Raw genomic sequence first — 23,217 nt, forward strand, 5'->3', positions numbered from 1 at the left:
ACCGGGCTTTTATTAGCCCATTGGACCCTTCGATTACACCGGCTCAGAAATGATATCGACTAGTAGTTAACAATTTTGCACACCTCCCATATTACTAAGCATCATCTGATTTGGAGAGCCGTTGGACAAAACCAAACATCTAAACACCAAAAATGTACCCGAAACTAATCGTGTTGTAGCTCCGTCACATCTGTCTGTATAATTCGTCGCTACTTAAATGGCTGAGCATACGATGTGCCACCCCGAGAATGTTGAATGATTACCGAGAGAGAGAGGAAATTAAACTGGAAAGAAAAAACCCCGCAATGAGAAGCTCAGTTTTATTTATGTCGAAGTTAGAGCTTTAGCTCACATGTTTACATGCATACATCTTACTTTTACAAACAAGCGCGTTACTTTTTAGAGTGAAAACCCAAACACAAACTACAAAACCATATTTACGTAGAGTAAAGCTACAACTCACTCCCCCTCCGATCCTCAGCCAACTGTAAAAAAAAACCCCTTCAACTCTCAAGCCTCGGCACGCCCCTCGTGGTGTCTCTGTTGGCGAGGTCCCTGCAGGAAGAACTCTTCCTCTTGGCTCCTGAACACCTCATCCACCTCCCTCGCCGGGAGACCGAAACCCAACTCCTTGGCCTCCCTCTCCAGCTGATTGATTATGTTCCTCCGCCCCGCCAGGAGGAACTTCTCGTTGTTCCTGGCGTTGACATAGAAGCAGAGGATCTCCAGGTTCTGGTTGTCGGAGGCGACCGTGATAACTGGATGACCGGCGGGGACGACGTACACCATGCCGCGCCTGAGCTGTGCCCTCACTTTGTGGTAGCTTGGGCTGGTCCTGCCTTGGTGGCGGCCACCACCGTGCTGCCTGCCTCCTTCGCCGCCAAACTCCGGCGAGGACAAGTGAGGACATGCCATCTCAAAGTAGCCTTCTCCATTAGTCACTATAGCAATCTTTGTGGCCCTTGAGTTGTAGTAAGGAGTGATCATGGCACCCTATACACACGTCAAATGTATCAATATAGCCCACCATACAATTTCAGAAATTTAAGAGCAATGACAACAAATTGGGCTTAAAAGAGGGGCGTACTTCAGAAATGTTGGCGAAACCAACGCCCAAGTCGAGTTCATCAAGATCCCTGCAGTCGCTGGGATCGGCCTCGTAGAGTTGCCCGTACTGGTTAGACAGGGAGGAACGCTTGTGGAAGAGGTTGAAGGGGCCTTTCGATTTCTCGCCAAACGGCCAGATTCCGCCTTCCTCGTGGCGGCTCATGGCTCTGATTTGCTCTTGGGATGCCTTGATGATGACCCCCTGCCTCTGCTGCCCAAATATCTTCTCAAGCCTGTCCCTCCTCGTCTTTGTTTTCCACAAAAATAAACACTATTAGTTGAAGACTGGAAAAATAGATCTAAGCCCAACTCTACAAATGTCCAATTGTCAAAAAACCTACATTCAGAGCAGCCTCAAGAAGCTCAGTGCTGAATGCCCTGTAATAGGACTCTGGGTCTTCCCCTCCCGGGCCAAAAAACGCCTAAATCGATCACAAGAACTTTTTAAGGAAGAGTACACAGCCATAATAGAATACATTATTGAAAGGTTCGCGTAATGTATTCCCATAGAATTAACCTCAAAATGACCGGGAGTGGAGACAGGCTGAAGGAGCTTGACTAAAACAAGCTGTTGATTGTTAGATCTGTTGATCAGATAAACGGTAACGCCTGCCGGAACTCTCAAGACATCTCCACTGTTAAGGTTAAAGCTCTCCCTCTTATCGTGGCGAACCAGGCTTATCGATCCTCTTCCTGTAAACAATAGATAGATATCGAATATCTAAACGAATAAACTGAAAAGGGAAGATGATTCTGCATTAAAGGATTCTGAATAAAAGCAAAAAGAAAAATTGTACCCTTTGCAACAAAGATGATAGCCTCAGCGTCCCAGTGGTTAGGAACTATGAAGGTCTGAGGATCAGCTTCGAGAACCGCCACGCGATAATTCTCGATGCCGCGAAGAAGCTTTGATCTCTCCTTGAAGTTCTGCAGAAGCTTCACTCTTCCATGTTGGGTTTCAATTTTAGTAGTGAAATGTTGGTCCTCGAACACATAAGGCTCTCTCTCTTGCTGCCCCTCAGATTCTTCCCACTCTTCTCTGCCTGTTCAAAGCAGAGAAAATTAGTTCACCCATAATTACCATGTGGCGTCTTCACAAATACAAATAGTAACAATTTGTGCTCTTCAGATGACGATTACCTTCTTCGCGCCTGGGATTACCCTCTCCCCGTCTCTGACGTTGTTCGTACTCCCTCTCGCACCGTTCACGGCAGCGCTGGTGCTGCTCTTGCCCTGCTCGCTGTCGCTGACACTGCTCCTTGCAGTGACGGAATTGCTCCTCAGCCTCAGGGTCCTTCTTGTTCTCTTGCTCAACACCACGACCACCTCCTCTTTCCTCTTCCCTACCTGTTAAAAGAACATCAACACTTAAAACGTCTGTGACTTCTGCAAGAATTGGTGATTTAAAGTACAATTAGATTAGATAATGAATCCTAAAATTATACTCCCATGCAAGCAAGAAAGGGGAGATTGGAGATAACGGTCTGATACAAATAACCGTTGCATTGAGGATTTTTTCCAAATTTTGCAAGCCATATTCTCCCTTTCGATTTTAGAGATGTGGGTTTGCCCATGAGGCTTCACACCAAAGAAAACTCACTCAATTTTCACCAAATTAAGGCCAGAGCTGCTAGTCTAATAACTTCCACCCAATTCTAAAACTTTCCCTCAAGTAAAAATTTGAATAACATGTGATATCTTTAATTGCATGTAGATATGTGATATTTCAGCTTTTATCAGGTGTTCAAACGAGGGAATTACCACACCACCGCACAAAACAGTTTAAGCTTTTAGATGAGTACGTACCTTGATGCTGTCTGTATTCCCTCTCACACCGTTCCACGCACCGCCGTTGCACCTCCTGCCCTCCTCTCTGTCTCTCACACCCTTCCTTGCACCTCCTGAACTGCTCCTCAGGATCCCTCTTATTCTCAACCACCCCATCCCGTCCTCCACCGCCACCACGCTGCTTCTCCTCCTCCCTCCTGAACTCCTCCAGACACTGCCTCTGACACTCCCTCCTCTCCTCCTCCCTCCCTCTCTGCTCACACTGCCTCTCGCATGCCCTCAGCTTCCTCTGGGGACTCTCAGGGTTCCACGCGTCCTCTTGATCCACCCCTTCCACGTCCCTGTCTCTCCTCTCCTGCTTCTCCTTATAGTACCTGTCACACCTATCCAAACACTCTTGCTTCTCACTCCTGCCAAACTGCTGCTGCACCTTGCATTGGTGCTTGCACTGTTTCAGCTCTGGGTCTTCTTTGCCCAAACCCACAGATGCAAACACAAGAACCGAACAGAAAAGAAAAACAAGTAAAGGCAATAGTTTTCCACTCATTGTCATTAATTTTCAGGTGGTGGCCGGGTTGTGCTGTTTTTCCTAACCGTACACTGAAGAATGTGAGGAATGAAAGAAAATGCATATATAGTGAACGAAGAGGGGCATGCATGTGGACGGGTGTCGAACTTATGTGGCGGCCATGCGAAGAGAGCCATAGCCGCGTACGAACATGGACAAGAAAGTACAGTTAATTAGTGAGAAGAAACAACGAAAGGGACAGGAAAATTTCAGTGGGGTTTAGGGTTTCGTGAGAGGAAGTGACAAATGAGGAGATTGGGCCGGACATGCACGACGACGCGTCGCCGGCCGGGGTTTCGCGCAAACAAGTAGTAACGTAATGGGGATGGGACAAAAGGTGTTTGATGTATGAGAGATAGAGATGTATTGGGTTTGTTGTCGTTTTCACGGAGTACTTTTCATGCAGATTGTGGATAAGGAGTGCCGAGTGAGGATATACAACGTGGTACTCATTCGGCACATTCAAATCGTCTGATACATTTTTGGATGGCTCAGATTGAAACTCCCTCTCTTCTCTCATCCAACACTTTCTTTCTATTTTTTTTCTCTCCAAATTTGAACCGTTCAAAGACGCAATGAACAGTTCGGATGCGCGAGCGGATACCACGTGGTACCCGCTCGGCACTGCGAATTTTTCCTGTGGATAAGTGTGCAGCGTTGAAAAGTTTCCTCGTAACTTCAGAACTACGGAGTATTAAATTAGAGAAAAACTTTGTTTTCGTGATAAATGGCTTATGGATCCTAGATCTCATGCGTTTAAATTGAATTGAACGATTTGGATTTTGATGAAATGTTTTTTTGAAAAAGTTACATTAAAATTAGGATCGTTGATTGTCGAAACAGGTGGCTGTGATTTGGTGCCTCCGCAAATGATTTGAATAAATCTATCTCATTAAATTATTAACCACCGACTCAATTCATGGTTGATAATCGCCATTGTTTTACTTGGTGAAAACATCAAATGGCCAAATCTTGGGAATCTTGTGGGTTTTGGTAGAGTGTTTTAACTTCTACTCCTACCACCTAGCTTAGATTACTTTATTTTATATATGCAGATGTCCATATCAGCTTATGCAAATATCGATTTATTCAAAGGGACCATAAATTCACCGTCCAGCAATGGGGATCCCAATTGAAACCGGAGCAAATGTTTGGACTATTCTCAAAAGAGTTGATAACATCTGAGAGATTTCCAACCTAAGATCTTAGAAAAGAAGAAACTCCTAAGTTCCAAGTCTTGACGGAGGTGGCTACAAAGTGTGTTGGATGGATGCTCGTGAGTTTCTGGTGGGGATGGCATCGGCGTGGTGTGGCCGGTCACAGGGGTGTTCCTGTGTTGTATTACATGCCTGAGGTGTGTACGGGGATAAAAGTCATTACAATTAAACGCGACCTTATTCACATAATCTTCCATTTGGAAACTCTACTATGCGGATAAAAAAACCCCCTCTCCTCTTACTCTCACCTTTTTGGTCTGTGCTTGGTGATCCCTTCTTCTCTCTTGGACTCAGATCTAAACTCACTCTTCAAGTAAGTTTGTACTAGGCACAAACCTCGTAATATTTTTATGTGATCCTGTTTGGCCCGCTACACTCATGTTCTCAATCTTAACTTTCAAGAATTTTACAAAATTGGGATATTTTAGAAATATGCTTTCGCATGGGCGCTCCATCACATATACGCATGTACATTACGTAACCTTGAACATGACAAATAGAAATGAGAGAGAATCTAACCGAAGATCGACCCATAGTTAATAAGTGATAAAGAATTCCCATTGAATAGTTTAAAATACTAAATGCCATGCTATAATCAATTTAAAATACTAAATGCAATTAAAGTGATTATAAAAAAATGCAATTAAAGTTTTAATGACTTTGTTCAATCCTATAAATGATACTAGTAGTTTTCTTTACAAGAAAAAAAAAAACCTTTCCCTTGCGAATTGTAAATTGTAATTGCTGACTCCATCAAAGGAGAGAAAAAGATGTGACCCTTGTCAAAATTTAATGGATTTACCAAACAAATGTCAAATAGATGGAATGCATCCTACTCTCCGAGCCCAACTTGTTCAATCCCAACAAATTTTTTGCAAGATAAAGAAACCTTAATTCTTTCGAAATTTTAGGATTCATAACTGTTTGACCTACTCCCTAATCAAATTACATGTGCTCGCACCTTGCTAACAACACTCAAAACAAAAAGCAATATCGATTGTTTTAGAAATTTGAATCAATGGGGGCACACAAATTAGTAAACTTAATCCGTGTGTTTATAATTTCTTGGTTTTTTTTTTTATAGACAACAAGATTTTATTAAACTCAACAAGGGGTACATCGAGGCGGCCAAACTCTGCATACAAGAGAGCATCTTAAAACAAAGAGCAAACCGAAAAGAAATAAAAAGGAAAAAGAAACATTTTATAATTTCTTAATTTACTACACTTTTCCGGTAAAATAATGAATTGCTGAGTATCTATGTAATTTCACCTTATGCATGTAAAGATTTTGGGTTCAAACATATCTACTGGGAACCAATGCGCCAGTTTCAGTGGGAGAGATATATTTCTATTTTCATATTCCTTTATGTATTGTTAATTTGCTTTATGTGGATTCTATTGGGACGCAATATGCCAATATCACCAGGATGCACTATCTTAGTTTTATTAAAATGAAAGTTCCGTTTAACACACACAGAGAGAGAGAGAGAGAGAGAGAGAGAGAGAGTGCGAGTACTTTAGTTTTGGTAGTGGGCGGAGAGAAAAACATCATAATAATTGGAGAGATAGAGGGAGAAATAAAATTAATAATTGAAGATATTGGGTTTTGCTTTATAAAAATAGAAAGACAAATTGAAAGAGGAAAATGAAAAGCAACAAGACAAAGTTTGCCTCCTCTTTCTCTATCAAGGGCATAATAGCCAATATAATCCATTTATCGTGGCAGTAAAGAATTGAATCGTGGCATTATCACTAGCCTTTACAAATGCTAATCTTAGGTCAGTAAATTGGGATAGAGTCGTGTGCTATTGGCCTTTTAATCCGTGCTAGATTTTGATAATACCCGAAATTCATTGTTTTAAAAGTTGTAGCGTATTAGGTCCATTAATGGACAAAAGTGCCCCGACCGTTGGTTTTTTTCCGGTGCACGCGCCTCTCATTCTCTTGGGCGTCACATGTCCTTTTTCTGTCTGTTTGCCAGTAGGCCTGTCAATGGGCCGGATTCAGATCCAATAAGACCCAAATTCGATCCGAATTCGATATGACTCAAATCCGATAGTGGTAATCTTGATCTGATCCGAAAACTTTTTTACTTCAAAAATTTTAGCAAAAAAAAAATTATATTTTTCAAAAAAATACAAAAAAAAATTTCAAAAAAAAATATTTTCTGAAAAAAAAAATAAAAAATAAAAATAAAAAATAAAAATACAACTTCTTAAAACATTTTTTTTTCAAAATAAAAAATTTACTGTTTTAAAAAAATTAAAAAAATTAAAAAATAAAGTTCGGATTTGGATCGATAACGGATTTAATCCGATCCGAATCCGAATCCGATCCGTATTTGAATTATTGAATTCGGATTAACATATCAACATTATCAAATTCGGATCAAATTTTTTGGATCCGATCCGATCCATTAACGGGTCTATTCGTCAGCCATCCTCTGTCCTATGTGATACTATCTACTACTGTAGTGCTAATAGAAGAACAAGAGTACTTTGGACTTTTCCATCTCTCCACTTTGGTGACTTTCTCTATCTCCATTATTGATTTTTCAGACTCAAGTCTATAAACACTCGATCTCTTTTTCTTGAAAGGCTGAAAATTTACCCATACTTGTCAGTTGTCTTCCTTTTTTTACTGCGCCATGATAGAAATCTAGAGCATTCTTTTTTCTCTTTCTAGTCTTCACTTATCACAATAATAATGCTCTCTCCGTCTTTATTCTTTTGTTTTTTGTCCTATTCTAATCGGATAAAAAATTAATTATAACTTTTAATTGGTAATACTATTTATATGCGACATGAATCTTGTTTGATAAAATCTCAATGAGCTCTTTTAAACGATGTTTTCAAAATTATCTAAAAAATTATAAATTGTAAAATATAATCAATTTAAAAGTGGCACAGACTCTCGAAAGAGACTAAAGAATGGTGACGGACCTTCTGAACATCCCCCAAAAGTACTCTTTACACTAAGTATTGTGTTGGACGCTTGTCCAATTTCTGTGAGGAAGACAACAATGGCCTTGTCTCACTAAACTCTTGGGGGCTTTTTTTTTTTAAATTTTTTTTTTAATTCGTCTTGACAAGACAAACTAATAATTCACGAAAGTTAGGCACAAATTTAACGAACGCGAAAAAATTTGAATTAGAACCAATATGTTCGTCTTTTTGTGATAATGAAGAAGACCATAGACTTGAACAATTAATCATATCTGTTTAGATTTTATTGCTATTGTACAGAGTACAAATTTCACATAGATAATCTTATTCGTTTGTTTTTTGGGTCACACGTATAATGTAATTTGTCTCTATTTATTTGTGTTATTAGAATAACAAAGTGACACACATTTGGGAGAAAATCTGGTGGTTCACATTTTCTTGGGAATAAAAAATCGAATAATAGCATTTACACAGGAATAACTATCATTAATAATCCCTCCATTCCATAATGTTTGTCTGGTTCGCAAAACAATGACGTAATAATAATACTATTTTTGCAAGAAAAAATTAAAAAATTTTCAACAATTCATTGGATATTGATGAGTACTTGTAATTTATGAAAAAAATTTGATTTTTTATTGAAAAAAATGTATTAATTTTGACTCTTCGTTTTGCAGACCGGACAAACATTTTTGGACAAAGGTAGTAGCATTTAGCATTATCTGTCCAAGTTTAGACTCTATATTATTACAAAAGGATAAACAGATAATGTTATTTCTATGAAATATGTGCTCCGTACAATCTCATTTTCACTAACAAATAAGGTTATCTATCCAAACTAACACATGTGCTTCATTTTTTGACGTTATCCACTATTTATACCCCGAAACCACATTCTTCCCTCCTCACCAAAACTTCTGCTGTTACTTGTAAAGCACAATTAACCCATTTGTCTTCCCACTTCAACACACAGCTAGCTTAGCTCCATCCCTCCTTTCTGACATTTCAGTTTCCAGATCGATCATGGCACCCAAGGATATTCAAATCGGACTAGTCGTGTTCCTTGTCGTCCTCATGCTACACAACGTCGCTGCTGCGCAATCACCTCAATCATCACCTGTATCGGGTAATTGCGACAACGTTCAAGCGGCATGTCTCCCAGTTACCGTTAATATTCCGGTTAATGTTCCGGTTAAAATTCTGGCCGATCCTTAAACAGCTGGTATGTGAGATGTGTTGCAATATACTATATAAAAATCTAGCTGTTTTTATTTTATTTTATCTGACATGAATGTTTTTTAGACGAAGGAAGAAATTTTGCACTAATGCAGGGATTGCAGATTCCAAAACAGTGCTTTCAACAGATGTGCCTGATCATCTGGTGGTAGCTACACCGTTCAAATGATCACCCCCTTCAAGTTGCAGTGTGCTTCTTTCTTTTCATTGTGTCATCTCATGTCATGTCATGTATTATAAATAAGCTGGCTCTTCACAATTAATGTTACGAGGGCTTTGATTTACTAGTACTGTTTGCTTTTTCATGGTCCGGTTTTCGGTAAGTTGAAACGAATGATGCTTTTCTCAATGTTTAGATTTAGATTATTGTTGTTTGTTTCCCTGGCCGGCATCATCCAGGAGATGGCCAGGATTTCATGTGTGTGATTGTACGTACGTACCATTTGACATTTTAAGAAAATAAGGAATGAAGGGGGCAGGAACTTCTGTTCGTTCATCTATGGATTGGTCTCAATCAAACATGGTCTGTCTATCTCACCGTTTCACCATCAAAATGTGTTGGCTGGCAAGGAATTTGGAAACAAAAACGGAAACCGAAATTCGAAGCCTGAAAACATTCAATCTCAGTGGCCAAGGGACTGTAAGAAAATCACGAGCAATTCGTAGGCAAATAAAGGTTCAATCACAAAAGCTAAATCAAGAATATGGTCAGCAATTGAACCTAATACGCGCAAGGAATTGAATACTCCAGAACTACTGTTTGACAGATTAGATGGGTCCGGGTCGATAAACCATTACCGGAGCAATTTGTTATTGAAATCTGATTCTGAACTCCATCATTGAACTACTAAAGGAAACATGGAAGAACAACCCCAAGTTTAGAAGGATAAGTGTTAACTTCTTCAACTCGCTCCGCTCAAACATGAAAGGGTTTTTTTTTTTTTTTGAACTAATTAACTTGAAAGGTTTAACCACCTCTTTTGTAAGTTACCCACTAATGGCAACATCCATTTTGGTTTTGGATCACAGGTTAGAATCATCGCGTCTGTAATTAAGGATTGATTTGTTAATGGAACGTGCAAAATCTTAGTTATCGGTAAGTGCTTGATCAAATTAATTACATTAGGCTCCATCCAAATTTAGACCCAAGGATTGAGGAGAATTGGATTTTTGGATAGAGTACTAATAGAAATTCAATTGAGATAAATTGTTAGATAATCTCTTCATAAATATTAATCCATACAAAATGAGCATTATGATCATTGAAGAGGGACATGAATTGCGTCCCCTGAGTGAGTAAAGTTGCTCGCTAAAAAGAAGAGATGGGAAAACAAATCTACAATCGTAAACAACATATGGTAATTAGCATATAGTATCACAATGCTGAAAATTATTATCTATAAAGGGGCGTTTAAGGCCGGCCGGGGTTTCGCGTAAACAAGTAGCTAGTAACGTAATGGGGATGGGACAAAAGGTGTTTGATGTATGGGGGATTGTGGATGCCGCGTTGAAAAGTTTCCTCGTCGGATCACTAACTTAAGAACTACGGAGTACATAAATTAGAGAAAACCTTTTTGGCGGCTGTTTCTGTGATAAACGGCTTACGGATCCTAGATCGCATGCGTCTAAATTGAATTGTATGATTTGGATTTATGTTTTTCCGAAAAAGTTATAATAAAATTCGGATCGTTGATTGCCGAAATAGGTGGCTGTGATTTGGTGCATCCGCAAATGATTTGTATAAGTCTATCTCATTAAATTATTAACCACCAACTCAACTCAATTCATGGTTGATAATCGTCATTGTTTTTCTTGGTGAAAACATCAAATGGCCAAATCTTGGGAATCTTGTGGGTTTTGGTAGAGTGTTCTAACTTCTACTCCTACCACCTAGCTTAGTTTACTTTATTTTATATATGCAGATGTTCAGATCAGCTTAAACGCACATCAATTAATTTCGAGGGACCGTAAACTCACCGTCCAATAATGGTAATCCCAATTAAAACCGGAGCAAATGTTTGGACTGCCGTCAAAAGAGTTGATAACATCTGAGAGATTTTGAACTTAAAATCTTAGAAAAGAACAAACTCATAAATCCCAAGTCTCGACGAAAGTGGCTACAAAGTGTGTTGGATGGATGCCCGTGAGTTTCTAGTGGGGATGGCATGGGTGTGGTGTGGTGTGGCCAGTCTCATGGGTACGGTGTTCGTGTGTTTTATTACATGCCTGAGGTGTGTACTGGGATAAAAGTCATTACAATTAAACGCGATCTTACTCCCATAATCTTTCATTAGGAAACTCTACTCTACGGATCAAAAAAAACCCCTCTACTCTTACTCTCACCTTTTTGGTCTGCGCTTTGTGATCCCTTCGTCTCTCTTGGACTCAGATCTAAACTCACTCTTCAAGTAAGTCTGTACTAGGCACAAGCCTCGTAATATTTTTATGTGATTATGTTTGGCCCACTACACTCATGTTCTCAATCTTTACTTTCGAGAATTTTACAAAATTGGGATATTTTAGAAATATGCTTTTGCATTGGCTCACATACATACATGTACATTACGTAACCTCGAACATGAAAAATAGGAATGAGAGAGAATCTAACCAAAGGTTGACCATAAAGAATGTCCATTGAATAGTTTAAAATACTAAATGCCACGCTATAATCAATTTAAAATACTAAATGCAATTAAAGTTTTAATGACTTCGTTCAATCCTAGAAATGATACTAGCAGTTTTCTTTACAAGAAAAAAAAAAAAAACCCTTTCCCTTTCCCTTGCGAATTGTAAATTGTAATTGCTGAGTCCATCAAAGGAGAGAATTAAAGATGTGACCCTTGTCAAAATTTAACAGATTTACCAAACAAATGTCAAATAGATGGAATGCATCGATCCAACTCTCCGATCGAGCCCAACTTGTTCAATCCCAACAAATTTTTTGCAAGATAAGCAAACCTTCTTTCGAAATTTTAGGATTCAAACTGTTTGACCTACTCCCTAATCAAATTACTTAGGCCACCTTGCTAACAACACTAAAAACAAAAAAGAATATCGATTGTTTTAGAAATTTGAATCAATGGGGGCACAGAAATTAGTAAATTTAATCCGTGTGTTTATAATTTCTTAGTGTTTTTTGATAGGCAACAAGATTTTATTAAACTCTACAAGGGGTACATCGAGGCGGCCAAACTCTGCACACAAGAGAGCATCTTAAAACATAGAGCAAGCTGAAAAGAAATAAAAAGGAAAAAGAAACATTTTATAATTTCTTAGTTACTACACTTTTCCGGTAAAATGATAAATTTCTGAGTATCTATGTAATTTCACCTTATGCATGTAAAGATTTTGGGTTCATAGAGAGATTTCGGTATGGGTTACGAAGAATTGATGGGGGAGGGGGGGCTATCCAACTAACGGAAGCTGAAGATGAGGAAAGGGCTAAGACTCATGATCTCCAACATAACGATTGACTCTTAGGCCATCCACAGTGGTATAATTAAAAAAGGATAACCAAAAGTTGACACATCAGCTTTTGATTATTCACTTAAGAGGTTGCTAAGCTTAACAATGTTAAGCTTCACTATGGTCACTTCTAGTCTATAATCAAAATATTGGGTCCACTACAATTTCATTTTCTCTCCCCCCTTGTTTCTTGTCATTCACTTCCCTCAATTTACATTTTTTATGAGTTAAAATATATCGATTCCCTCTCTTAATTTTGAAAAAAAAAATCAGTGACTTCCTTCCCTCCTATTATGATTTTTTCCTTTTTTTTTTCGGGGGTAGGTAGTAGAAACAAGAAAGAAGAGTGAAATACTTTAATCCGGCGACGATGAATTGAATTGTAGATGATCGAGAGATATGAGTTTCACTTTTGGAGGAAAAGAAAGAGAAATAGTTTGTTGGCGAAGTGAAAAAGATATAGAGTAGCGAAAAAGCTTGGTTACATAAAATTTTTATTCTTCAATTTTATTTTTTTAACCAAAAAAAAAAAAGAGTGGGCAAAAAATGGAAGAAGAAAATACTAGTTGAAACACGTGTGTATACAAATTTTGGAACTAATTAACTTATGTGGTGTAAGATCCACAAATTTTGATTATTGAAAAAGGTTGTTAGTTTTGGTTATCCAAAGCCCAAAATTTGATTATTTCTAAGGATGTTCCTAAGTTTGATTATACCATTGTGAGTAATCTTTTGCACCAACATTGTTAACTTTAAAAACAATTGACATTTGATTATACCACTGTGGATAGCCTTAGGTGTTGTTTCAGGTGTTGTCTTGATGTTTAGGCTTGGGTGTGCCCCTTTTGAGTTTAGCTTTGGGTTTTAGGTGTTTTCTTTGTTGGTTTCTTGCCAATCGGGGTGTTATCGTTTTCCCTTGGGGTCCTTGTTAGCTTGTGATTGTTGGAGTTGTTGTTTCCCCTTGTGGGTTTTCTTTTGCTCCAGCTTGAAGTTGTTTGGGTTCCTCATAATCTTCGTAATTTGTTTTCAAAGATTAATAAATTTTTCGCCTTAAAAAAAAAACTAATCTCTGCGTCTAATATTGACAATCATCCACTTAGCAATATTATTATGTATGATTGCAAATTCCTAATGCGAAGGTTTGACGAGATAAGCTTCAAGCATATCTACAGGGAAGCCAACTAAAATGCGCCAGATTCAATGGGAGAGATGTATTTCTATTTTCATAATTCCATTATGTATTGTTAATTTGCTTTATGTGGATTCTATTGGGATGCAATATGCCAATATCACCAGGATGCACTATCTTAATTTCATTAAAATGAAAGTTCCGTTTAAGAGAGAGAGAGAGAGAGAGAGAGTATTTTGCCTTGTTCGTTTGGTAATTTTGGCCGTGTATTTTAGTTTTGGCAGTGGGTGAAGAGAGAAATATGGTAATAATTGGAGAGAGAGGTAATGAGTGGAGAGAGATAAAGAGAGAAATGAAATTAATAATTGGAGAAATTGGGTTTTGCTTTATAAAAATAGAAAGACAAATTGGAAGAGGAAAATGAAAAGCAACAAAACAAAAAGTTTGCCTCCTCTTTCTCCATCAAGGGCATAATACCCAATCCAATCCATTTATCGTGGCAGTAAAGAATTTAATCGCGGCATTTTCACTAACCTTTACAAAAGCTAATCTTAGGTTGCTTTGTTGTTGTGCTTTTCTTATTACCACGATGTACATGCACTTCACGAAGCATGACACACGAAATGCGTATACAAATTGAATTTGATAAAATATGTGCAGTGTGCACATTAACTTTGGATTTATTATTATACGTATTTTAACAAAATTTGATTTATACGTACGTGTATCTCGCCTTTAGTTTTTTATAATTAGTCTGATTGTTTTTTTTTTTAGGAAAGAAAAGTTTGGCCGTGCATTCGAAGCCAGATTGGATGAAGAACTGGTATTATTGACTCCAAATATTGAAATTATTTATTACATTAATTATGTCAAATAGTTTTTTTTTTTTTTGCGTAATCAATGCAATAAATAATTCCAATATTTATGTGAACCAGTTTTGCATATTGAACTGCTCATATTTCGTCATTTTTAAAAATGCATGAGCTATGCGAAACTTGGGGGAAAAAACTTTAGTGCCTGATTTGAGGGGGAAAATCGAAACTATTTGACATAATTAATACAGTAAATAATTCCAATATTTCGAGTCAATAATACCGGTTCTTCACCCAATCCAGCTTCGAATGCACGACCAAACATTTCCCTATGAAAAAACAATCATACTTATTATAGAAAACTAAAGGCGCGACACACGTGATGCGTTGCAAGTCAATTAATTTTATTAAAATACGTATAATAATAAATTTGAAGTTAATGTGCATATATTTTATCAAATTCAACTTGTACACGCATCTCGTGAGTCATACTTAGTGAAGTCTTCCCAATATAGACCATTAATTACTAAAGCTGAAAAGTGCGTGTACATCGTGATCCTGTAAAGAAACACAAGTCTTCCCAACATAGCCGATAAAGAAAAAAAAAAAAGGCTTCCCAATATAGAAGATCATTAATTACTAAGGCTGCAAAGTGCATGTACATTGTGGTCGATCCTATAAAGAAAAATAAAATTTGGAGTTCGAAAAACTGGCACAATGTCATGAAAAATAATTCGTTGCCCCTAGGCACCACCACGTAATGCTCCAAACTCTTTTTCCACAATACATTTGTGTGTTTTACATCACAAAGTGTGTGAAGCCCGCACAAATATGTACTAGTAAATAAGATTTTAGGACACCGTCACGTGCTGCCAGGCACAGAGACTCGCGTGGTTAGTTGCAATTTTAAGTTTTCCTTTTCCATCTAATTTGAAATTCAAATTTTGAAGAAGAATTTTCTGACATACTAGATGTTTTAATATTAGAACTCGTGAGTAACGATGCATTGACACAAGTTTGAATATTAGCATCAGAGGTTGGCAATTATCCATCTCCAAATTACTAAAATTAGACCCATTTGATCATTATATATGGAACCCAATAATGAATCACAAAGTCAATACCCAAATCACACCCTAGATTGATGATTATGGAAAATAATACTCCAACTAAATCCAGTGCTGATCAGGTTAAATTTAAGATATATTCACGGGCAAGCTCAGTACTTTCTTAAAAGGATTGGGAAAAAAAATTATTAAAGGAACATTATCAATGGGATTTGAAGAAGAGAGGTGGAAACTGGAAACAAACCTGATCGATCATTGAAAACAATATATTGAAGCTCCATTGGAAGCACTAACTATTCATTCTCATTAACCGGCGTAATCAAAATGAAAGGATGAACCTTCGACAATCTATTTTTTCTTGGCACTTTTGTGAGGATGAACTTTCGACAATCTATTTCCCCTCTTGGCATTTTTGTGTGATGAGTTTCTAGGGAATGCTGCTAAAACTACTCTCCTTTTAACTTTTGACACTTTTATCGTTTATTTTAGTCTTTCAGAGATAAGATTATTAAAAATAAAAATTACTACATTATTTTTTGTTGTGCAAAATTATTTATTTATATATATAATATTTATCTCATTTTTTAAAATTTGAGGGACCCATATAGTACATTAATGTCCGGCAAATCCCTCCCAAAGCAAACGCCAAAAAATTTGAATTCATCACTCGAATTTCATTTCTCTCTTCAAATATAGAGAATGCCCCTTAACCCCTACAGTACCAAAATACTACTCCTATTACTTTACTAGTTTTTACTATTTGAACTCCTTCTTGTTTGGTTTAGCTACCATTATTTGGATGCCTCTGATTTCCTTTTAATTGCAAATATCAAACACCAAATACTACTATTAATTGTCCCAAACAATGTACAAAAAAGTCTCTCTCTTTTCTTTTTTTTGGTTTAATTAATTACCCGCGAACTTGCCCACACATATATACGTAAACGAATTTTCTACCTGATTCACAACAAAAATGATAATCTCATGCATCCCTTGTGTTTCTTTCTTTCGATTGTTTTTCTTTTACCAACTTGAACATGAATCCTAAACAATAAAAAAGTTTAAACATTTGAGGAAAAGCTGATTAAGTATTTGAGCTAGAGATACAAAACTAAGCAGTTATTGCACGTCACACGAACATATGAATATATAATTAGTATTTTTTGGAAAAAAAACTAATTGCAATTGAATTAATCAAGCAATAAGGAAGAGTGGTTATAATTTTATTAATGCAAAAGACTATCGTTTTACATTAAGATCAATAAAATTGGTAATAAGACCAAACATTATAGTTAGAAAGGATCAGTTAGACTGCACCACATAAACTGACCACCCCGTAAATTTTGCAGTACCACAACAAATTATACAACTTTGATGCTGACTTTTGAGGGTTTTTTTTTCCCGATCAAACAGATATATGATGCTGACTTTTTTTTTTTGGTAAGTAAATTTTATTTCACCAAAAAACCGTGCAAGAAGCTACAAAATCTCACACGGGCATACCCCTGGCCCAACTATACACCAAAAATACCCTTGGCCCAACTATACACCAAAACCAAAGAAAAACAAAAGCTCTCTATTTACAATTATTTATCCCAAAAATTCGAGAATCAAGAAGCCAATGATCCTCACGCAACCCCCGATTTTGAGCATGGAATGTCACCGTCACTTCTTGAGATAAAGGCAAGTCAACCCTGTGAATACACTATTTATACCCCGAAACCACTTTCTTCCCTCCTCCACCAAAACTTCTGCTACTTGTAAAGCACAATTAACCCATTTGTCTTCCCACTTCAACACACGGCTAGCTAGCTAGCTCCATCCCTCCTCTCTGACATTTCAGTTTCCAGATTGATCATGGCACCTAAGGATATTAAAATCGGACTAGTCGTGTTCTTTGTCGTCCTCGTGCTATCGAACGTCGCTGCGGCGCAATCACCTGAATCGGGTGATTGCGACAACGTTCCAGGGGAATGTGTCCCAATCACGGTTCCCATCGACGAACTTATTGACGCAGATCACCTGGTTAACCTTGATGGCCCTCTAGTTGATCCTATTAATATTGATCCTTAAACAGCTGGTATGTGAGATGTGTTGCAATATACTATATAATATTTTATTTTATTTTTTTAAATCTGACATGAATGTTTTTTGGACGAAGGAAATTTTGCACTAATGCACACAACTAATGCAGGGATCACAGGTTCCAGAGCAGTGCCTTCAACAGATGGTGCCTGATCATCTGGTGATAGCTGTGCCCGTTCAAATGATCACCCCCTTCAAGTTTGCAGTGTGCTTCTTTCTCTTCATTGTGTCATCTCATGTCATGTATTATAAATAAGCTGTTGACAATTAATGTTACGAGACGTCCCGATCGAGGGCGTTGATTTATCAGTACTGTTTGCTTTTTCGTGGTCCGGTTTGCAGTAAGTTGAAACGAAGGATGCTTTTCTCAATGTTTAGATTTAGATTATTGTTGTTTGTTTCCCCGGCTGGCATCATCAGGAGATGGCCAGGATTTCATGTGTGTGATTGTACGTATCATTTGACATTTTAAGAAAATAAGGAATGAAGGGGGCAGGAACTTCTGTTCGTTCATCTATTGAATATTGGTCAATCAAACATGGTCTGTCTATCTCACCCTTTTCACCATCCAAATGTACGTGTTGGCTAGCTAGCTATCAGGCAAATATCAAGGAATTTGGAAACAAAAACGGAAACTGAAATTCGAAGCCTGAAAACATTCAATCTCAGTGGCCAAGGGACTCTAAGAAAATCTGTCACGAAGCAATTCGTAGGCAAAAAAAGTTCAATCACAAAAGCTAAATCAAGAATGTGGTCAGCAATTGAACCTAATACGTACGCGCAAGGAATTGAATAGGACTCCAGAACTACTGTTTGACAGATTAGATGGATCCGGGTCGATAAACCATTATCGGAGCAATTTGTTATTCAAGTCTGATTCTGAACTCCATCATTGAACTACTAAAGGAAACATGGAAGAACAACCCCAAATTTAGAAGTATAAGTTTTAACTGCTTCAAGTCGCTCCGCTCAAACATGGAAGGGGTTTTTTTTTTTTTTTTTTTTTTAACTTAACATGAAATGTTTAACCACCTCTTTTGTAAGTTACCCACTAATGGTAACATCTATTTTGGTTTTGGGTCATAGGTTAGAATCAACCCATCTGTAATTAAGGATTGATTTGTTAATGGAACGTGCAAAATCTTAGTTATTGGTAAGTGCTTAATCAAATTAATTACATTCGGCCTCATCCAAATTTAGACCCAAGGATTGAGGAGAATTGGATTTTTGGATCGAGTACTAATAGAAATTCAATTGAGAGATAAATTATTACATAATCTCTTCATAAATATTAATCCATATAAAATGAGCAATTATGATCGTTGAAGAGGGACATGAATTGCGTCACGCAGTGAGTAAAGTTGCTCACTAAAAAGAGGTGGAAAAACAAATCTACACTCGTAATTAAACTACATATGGTACTAATTAGCATATAGTATCACAATGCTGGAAATTATTATCTATAAAGGGGCGTCTAAGGCCGGCCGGGGTTTCGCGTAAACAAGTACTGGTAACGTAATGGGGATGGGACAAAAGGTGTTTGATGTATTAGGGTTGTGAAACACGTGATGCGGTGCAAGTCAAATTTTGTTAGAGTTCAAAAAGAAGTACAAAATTTAGCAGTTCGAAAAACTGGCACAATGTCACGAAAAATTATTCATTGCTCCTAGGTACCGTCACGTGATGCCCCAAACTCCTTTTCCATCACACATGCATTTGTGGTGTGTTCCTCACCACAAAGTGTGTAGAGGCTAGTTGTACAAATATGTACACTAATAGATAAGAGTTTAGGATACCGTCACGTGGTTGTTGCAATTTTGAAGAAGGGTTTTGTGGCATAGATGTTTCAATATTAGAACTCGTACGTGAGTAACGATGCAATTAATGACACAATTATGAATATTAGCATCAGAGGTTGGCAATTAATTATATATCCATCGAACTACAAATTAAAATAAGACCCATGTGATCATTAAAGTATACTCATCACATGAATACAATAAATTATCCTATTTATACTCCGAATTAAGCCACTTTCTTCCCTCCTCGATCACCAAATTAAACTTCGAGACTACTTGTAATTAAAGCACTAGTCTTCCTCCAGCTTTTAATAACACACAGCTCCGTCCCTCCCTCCTCTCCGACATTTCATCAGTTTCCGGAAAAACCAAAACAGTAATAGCAAATCTCTCTCCCGATCGATCATCAATATGTCATGCACCCAAGGGTATAGTATATCAAAATCGGACTAGTCGTGTTCCTAATTGTCCTCATGCTATGGAACAATATCTCCCTGCGGCTCTATCGCAATGCGGTTTCGATTCGTATATATGTGCCACAGTCGTGGACCCGATGGGCGTGGGGTTAATCCCGACTGACGTGACCGTAGCGCAACGCATATCATGGTTCAACTGATGGCTCAACTAACGTTGGTTTTTTGGGGACTACAAGCACTGAACCTTAACAACTGGCCAGTATGTGAGACGTGTTGCAATATAAATAGCTATAATATACTACTGTATTATTAATCTACTAGCTAGCTCTTTTTGATCTGAATATGCTTTCTGGACGAATAAAATTTTGCGCTGTATAATTAATGCATAAAACTAGCGCAGGAGCTAGCACCGTCGAATATTCAACAGATGATGGTGCCATGCAAGCTCATCGATCTGGTGGTAGCACCGTCGAATCACCCCTTCAAGTCTTCATTGTCTCATGTATTTCTTATAATAAGCCCTTGATAATATTGTTACGTACGTACCCAGGCCAGGGCTTTCATACATACATACTACTGTTTATTTTTTCGTTGTCCGGTTTAATTTGCAGTGTTGAAACGATCGATATGCTTAATTTTCTCATTGTTTAGATTATTATTATTGTTCTTGATTTGTTACCCTGGTCTCATCCAAGAGACGAGGATTTCATGTGTGTGATTGTACGTACCGTTTGTATTTTAATTAGGAAAATAAGGGGCAGGAATTAACTTCTCTATTTGTCCATCTATTGATATGAATATTGGTCAACAAACATGCATATATGCTCTATCACACCCCCTTTCACCATCAAAATGTGTTGGCTAGCTGTCGGGCGAATTAATATCAAGGAATTAGACTTGCTATCTCACCCGAAAAAATCACGTTTTAGGACTGTGTTTAAAGACATACGATCACACTTATATTAAGTGTGATCATTTTAAACTTTCGATCACGGTTTATTACCGTGATCTAAAGTAAAAGACTTACGATCACACCCGAAAAGACCATGGTTTTAAAGTCGTGATTAAAGACATACGATCACAGATCGTTATCGTTTATTGTATTAGCGTACATACACGTACATTAATAATGCAAACACAACATTTTTCACGTACATGTAGGGTCCACACGTACCAATGCGTGTGGGCCTCACATTTATGTGAGATGTTGTGTTTGGTGTTGTGTTCCTAGCATTTTTGCTATTTATATACCCCGAGGCGAAACCACTTTCTTCCCTCCTCACCAAAACTTCTACTTGGATATTAAGCACAACGTACCCATTTGTCTTCCCACTTTAACACACAGCTCCAATATCCCTCCTCTCCGAGGAAATCACCAGATCGATCATGGCATTGGCACCCAAGGGTATAAATAATACGGGAGTACTAGTCGTGTTCCTAATCGTACGTCCTCATGCTATGGAACGTCGCTGCGGCTCCGGCTCAATTGCAATGCGGGCCGGACCTGCAGGGCGAATGTATCCCCTCAATCCCGGCTGATCATCCTCTAGCTCCTTTTTTTATCTGAATGTTTTTTTTTTTTGGTTTTTAGGGCTAATGCATAAAACTAATGCAGAGAACGAGCAGGTTCCAAAAGAGTGCCTTCAACAGATCATGGTGGTACCGTATGTGGTAGCAGTACCGTCAAATCACCCCCTTCAAGTTGCAGTTGCAGCGTGCTTAATTCTTTCTTCATTGTGCATGTCTCTCACCCGAGGGCTTTGATTTACTAGTACTGTTTGTTTTTTCGTGCTTCTTCTCTTCATTGTACGTGTGATTGTGCATGCGTTACCATTTGTATTAAGAAAAAAAAAAAAAAAAGGAATGAATGGACAGTAAGTATACTTCTATATGGTAAATGCTAAATGCTAGGAATTGAATACTCCATATAGAACAACTGCATGCATGTTTGATAGATTAGATGGGTCCAGGTCGATAAACCATTACCGGAGCAATTTGTTATTCAAGTCTTACGTACTCTGAACTCCATCATTGAACTACTACTACTCAACCCAAGTAAGAAGGATAAGTTTTAACTGCTTCAACTCGATCGCTATGCTCAAACCTGAAAGGTTTAACCACCTCTTTTGTAAGTTACCCGGCCACTACTATATGGGTAAGATCTATTTTGGTTTTGGATCATAGGTTAGAATTGCCCAGTCGGTAAGGATTGATTTGTTAATAGAACGTGCAGAATTTTAGAAATCGGCAAGTGCTCAATCAAATTAATTACATTCGACTCCCTCCATCCAAATTTAGACCCAAGGATTGAGGAGAATTGGATTTTTGGATCGAGAGTTCTAATAGAAATTCGATTGAGATAAATTGTTACATAATCTCTTCATAAATATTAATCCATACAAAATGAGCAATTATGATCGTCGAAGAGGGACATGAATTGCGTCACCCCAGTAAGTAAAGTTGCTCGCTAAAAAGAGGTGGGGAAAAAAGAAAAAAAAAAAGAGGGCAAATCTACACTCGTAAACAACATATGGTACGTACTTAGCATATGGTATCACAATGCTTGAAATTATTATCTATAAAGGGGCGTTTAAGAGCCAATTATGATGCGCAAAATTTTAGTTATCGGTAAGTGCTCGATAACTAATAGAGACTATGGAGTGAGTAATAGTGGGTTTGGGAGCTTAACCACAGGAAACTAACTCATATAGCCTAAGGACCTTTTCTTAATTAGGAGTTGGATTTGAAAATATGGTGAGTTCATAGTTAGGTGAGTTTGGCTTGCCAATAAAAGGATTTATCTGTCCCTTACTCAAATCAGGCAGTGGATGGTTCATTTATTAACAACGTCTTCATTAATAGTAAATCCTTGTAGAAACGTTCATTATGAGTTTGGTAGACCGGTTATTTGTGCAATTCGTATAACAAATTGCATTCAAAATGTCAAAAACACTGGAGTATTTCACAAGATTTGTAATACTGTCTCATGTCATGCCTAATCATCCAATCGAATCGACCATAAAAGTTTGGTAAAGGGTGAAATAAACCGTACAACATAAAACCAATTGGGCCTAGCTCAGTTGGCCAGGACTCTTGCATCTCAATAGGAGGTCAGGAGCTCAAGTGTCCCCACTTACGCGTGGGTGTTCTTCCCATAGAGGACTTTTCCTTTCTTTCTTTGTTTCTACCCTATAATAGGCTTATTTCTTGTATTGCTTGAGTTGTAGGGTTTGGTTATCTCATAGACTCTCACAATTGATGTAGTGTCCCAGGTTCGTATTATGTACTTCTTATCTGATGTAAAATGATCTCTTCTATCGATTAACAAAAAAAAAAATACCTACAACATAAATTAGTGCTATAGTACTAAATTGCACGTGGATGCACCCAACGGCACCTTTGGGAAAACCATATAAAACCCCTATGTCTTGTGTTCTATTTTTTCTTGGTTGATTGTTCTTCGTGTGTGGTATGTGTTGGTAGTTTGGCCAATTTCTCAACAATTGTGGAGTCTTGTGTGACAGTCATTTCGCTATCAGTAATTCCAATTTGTACATTCAATGAGTAAAATATAAGCATCT

The 23,217-nt window shown here is 37.7% G+C and overlaps 1 protein-coding gene and 2 long non-coding RNA genes across 3 annotated transcripts; 2 read left to right on the forward strand and 1 right to left on the reverse strand.

Moving 5' to 3' along the window:
* Positions 1 to 482: 482 nt before the first annotated feature.
* LOC131332251 (vicilin Cor a 11.0101) lies at positions 483 to 3,744 on the reverse strand. The gene is made up of 7 exons (XM_058366370.1): positions 2,914 to 3,744; positions 2,248 to 2,454; positions 1,905 to 2,150; positions 1,625 to 1,800; positions 1,449 to 1,529; positions 1,088 to 1,354; positions 483 to 993 (listed from the first exon to the last, which is right to left on the reverse strand). The coding sequence occupies exons 1-7, from the start codon at positions 3,446 to 3,448 to the stop codon at positions 511 to 513; spliced, it is 1,995 nt and encodes a 664-aa protein (XP_058222353.1). The 5' UTR covers positions 3,449 to 3,744; the 3' UTR covers positions 483 to 510.
* Positions 3,745 to 8,531: 4,787 nt separating this feature from the next.
* On the forward strand, positions 8,532 to 9,377 carry LOC131318380 (uncharacterized). Its single transcript, XR_009197683.1, has 2 exons — positions 8,532 to 8,849; positions 8,959 to 9,377. It is a non-coding gene; the product is annotated as an uncharacterized LOC131318380 (long non-coding RNA).
* A 7,696-nt stretch (positions 9,378 to 17,073) lies between these two features.
* Positions 17,074 to 17,938, forward strand: LOC131318385 (uncharacterized). Its single transcript, XR_009197686.1, has 2 exons — positions 17,074 to 17,416; positions 17,531 to 17,938. It is a non-coding gene; the product is annotated as an uncharacterized LOC131318385 (long non-coding RNA).
* The last annotated feature ends 5,279 nt before the right edge of the window (positions 17,939 to 23,217 follow it).

The sequence above is a fragment of the Rhododendron vialii genome, chromosome 1a, assembly GCF_030253575.1.
Source record: "Rhododendron vialii isolate Sample 1 chromosome 1a, ASM3025357v1".
NCBI classification, from domain to species: Eukaryota; Viridiplantae; Streptophyta; class Magnoliopsida; order Ericales; family Ericaceae; genus Rhododendron; species Rhododendron vialii.

Excerpts from the sequence above, each read along its gene's own strand:
- LOC131332251 (XM_058366370.1), bottom strand. The coding sequence starts at position 3,448 with ATGACAATGAGTGGAAAACTATTGCCTTTACTTGTTTTTCTTTTCTGT. Across the intron at positions 1,801-1,904 it reads TATCATCTTTGTTGCAAAGG|GAAGAGGATCGATAAGCCTG; the intron begins GTACAATTTTTC and ends TATTGTTTACAG. Across the intron at positions 1,530-1,624 it reads CCACTCCCGGTCATTTTGAG|GCGTTTTTTGGCCCGGGAGG; the intron begins GTTAATTCTATG and ends TGATCGATTTAG.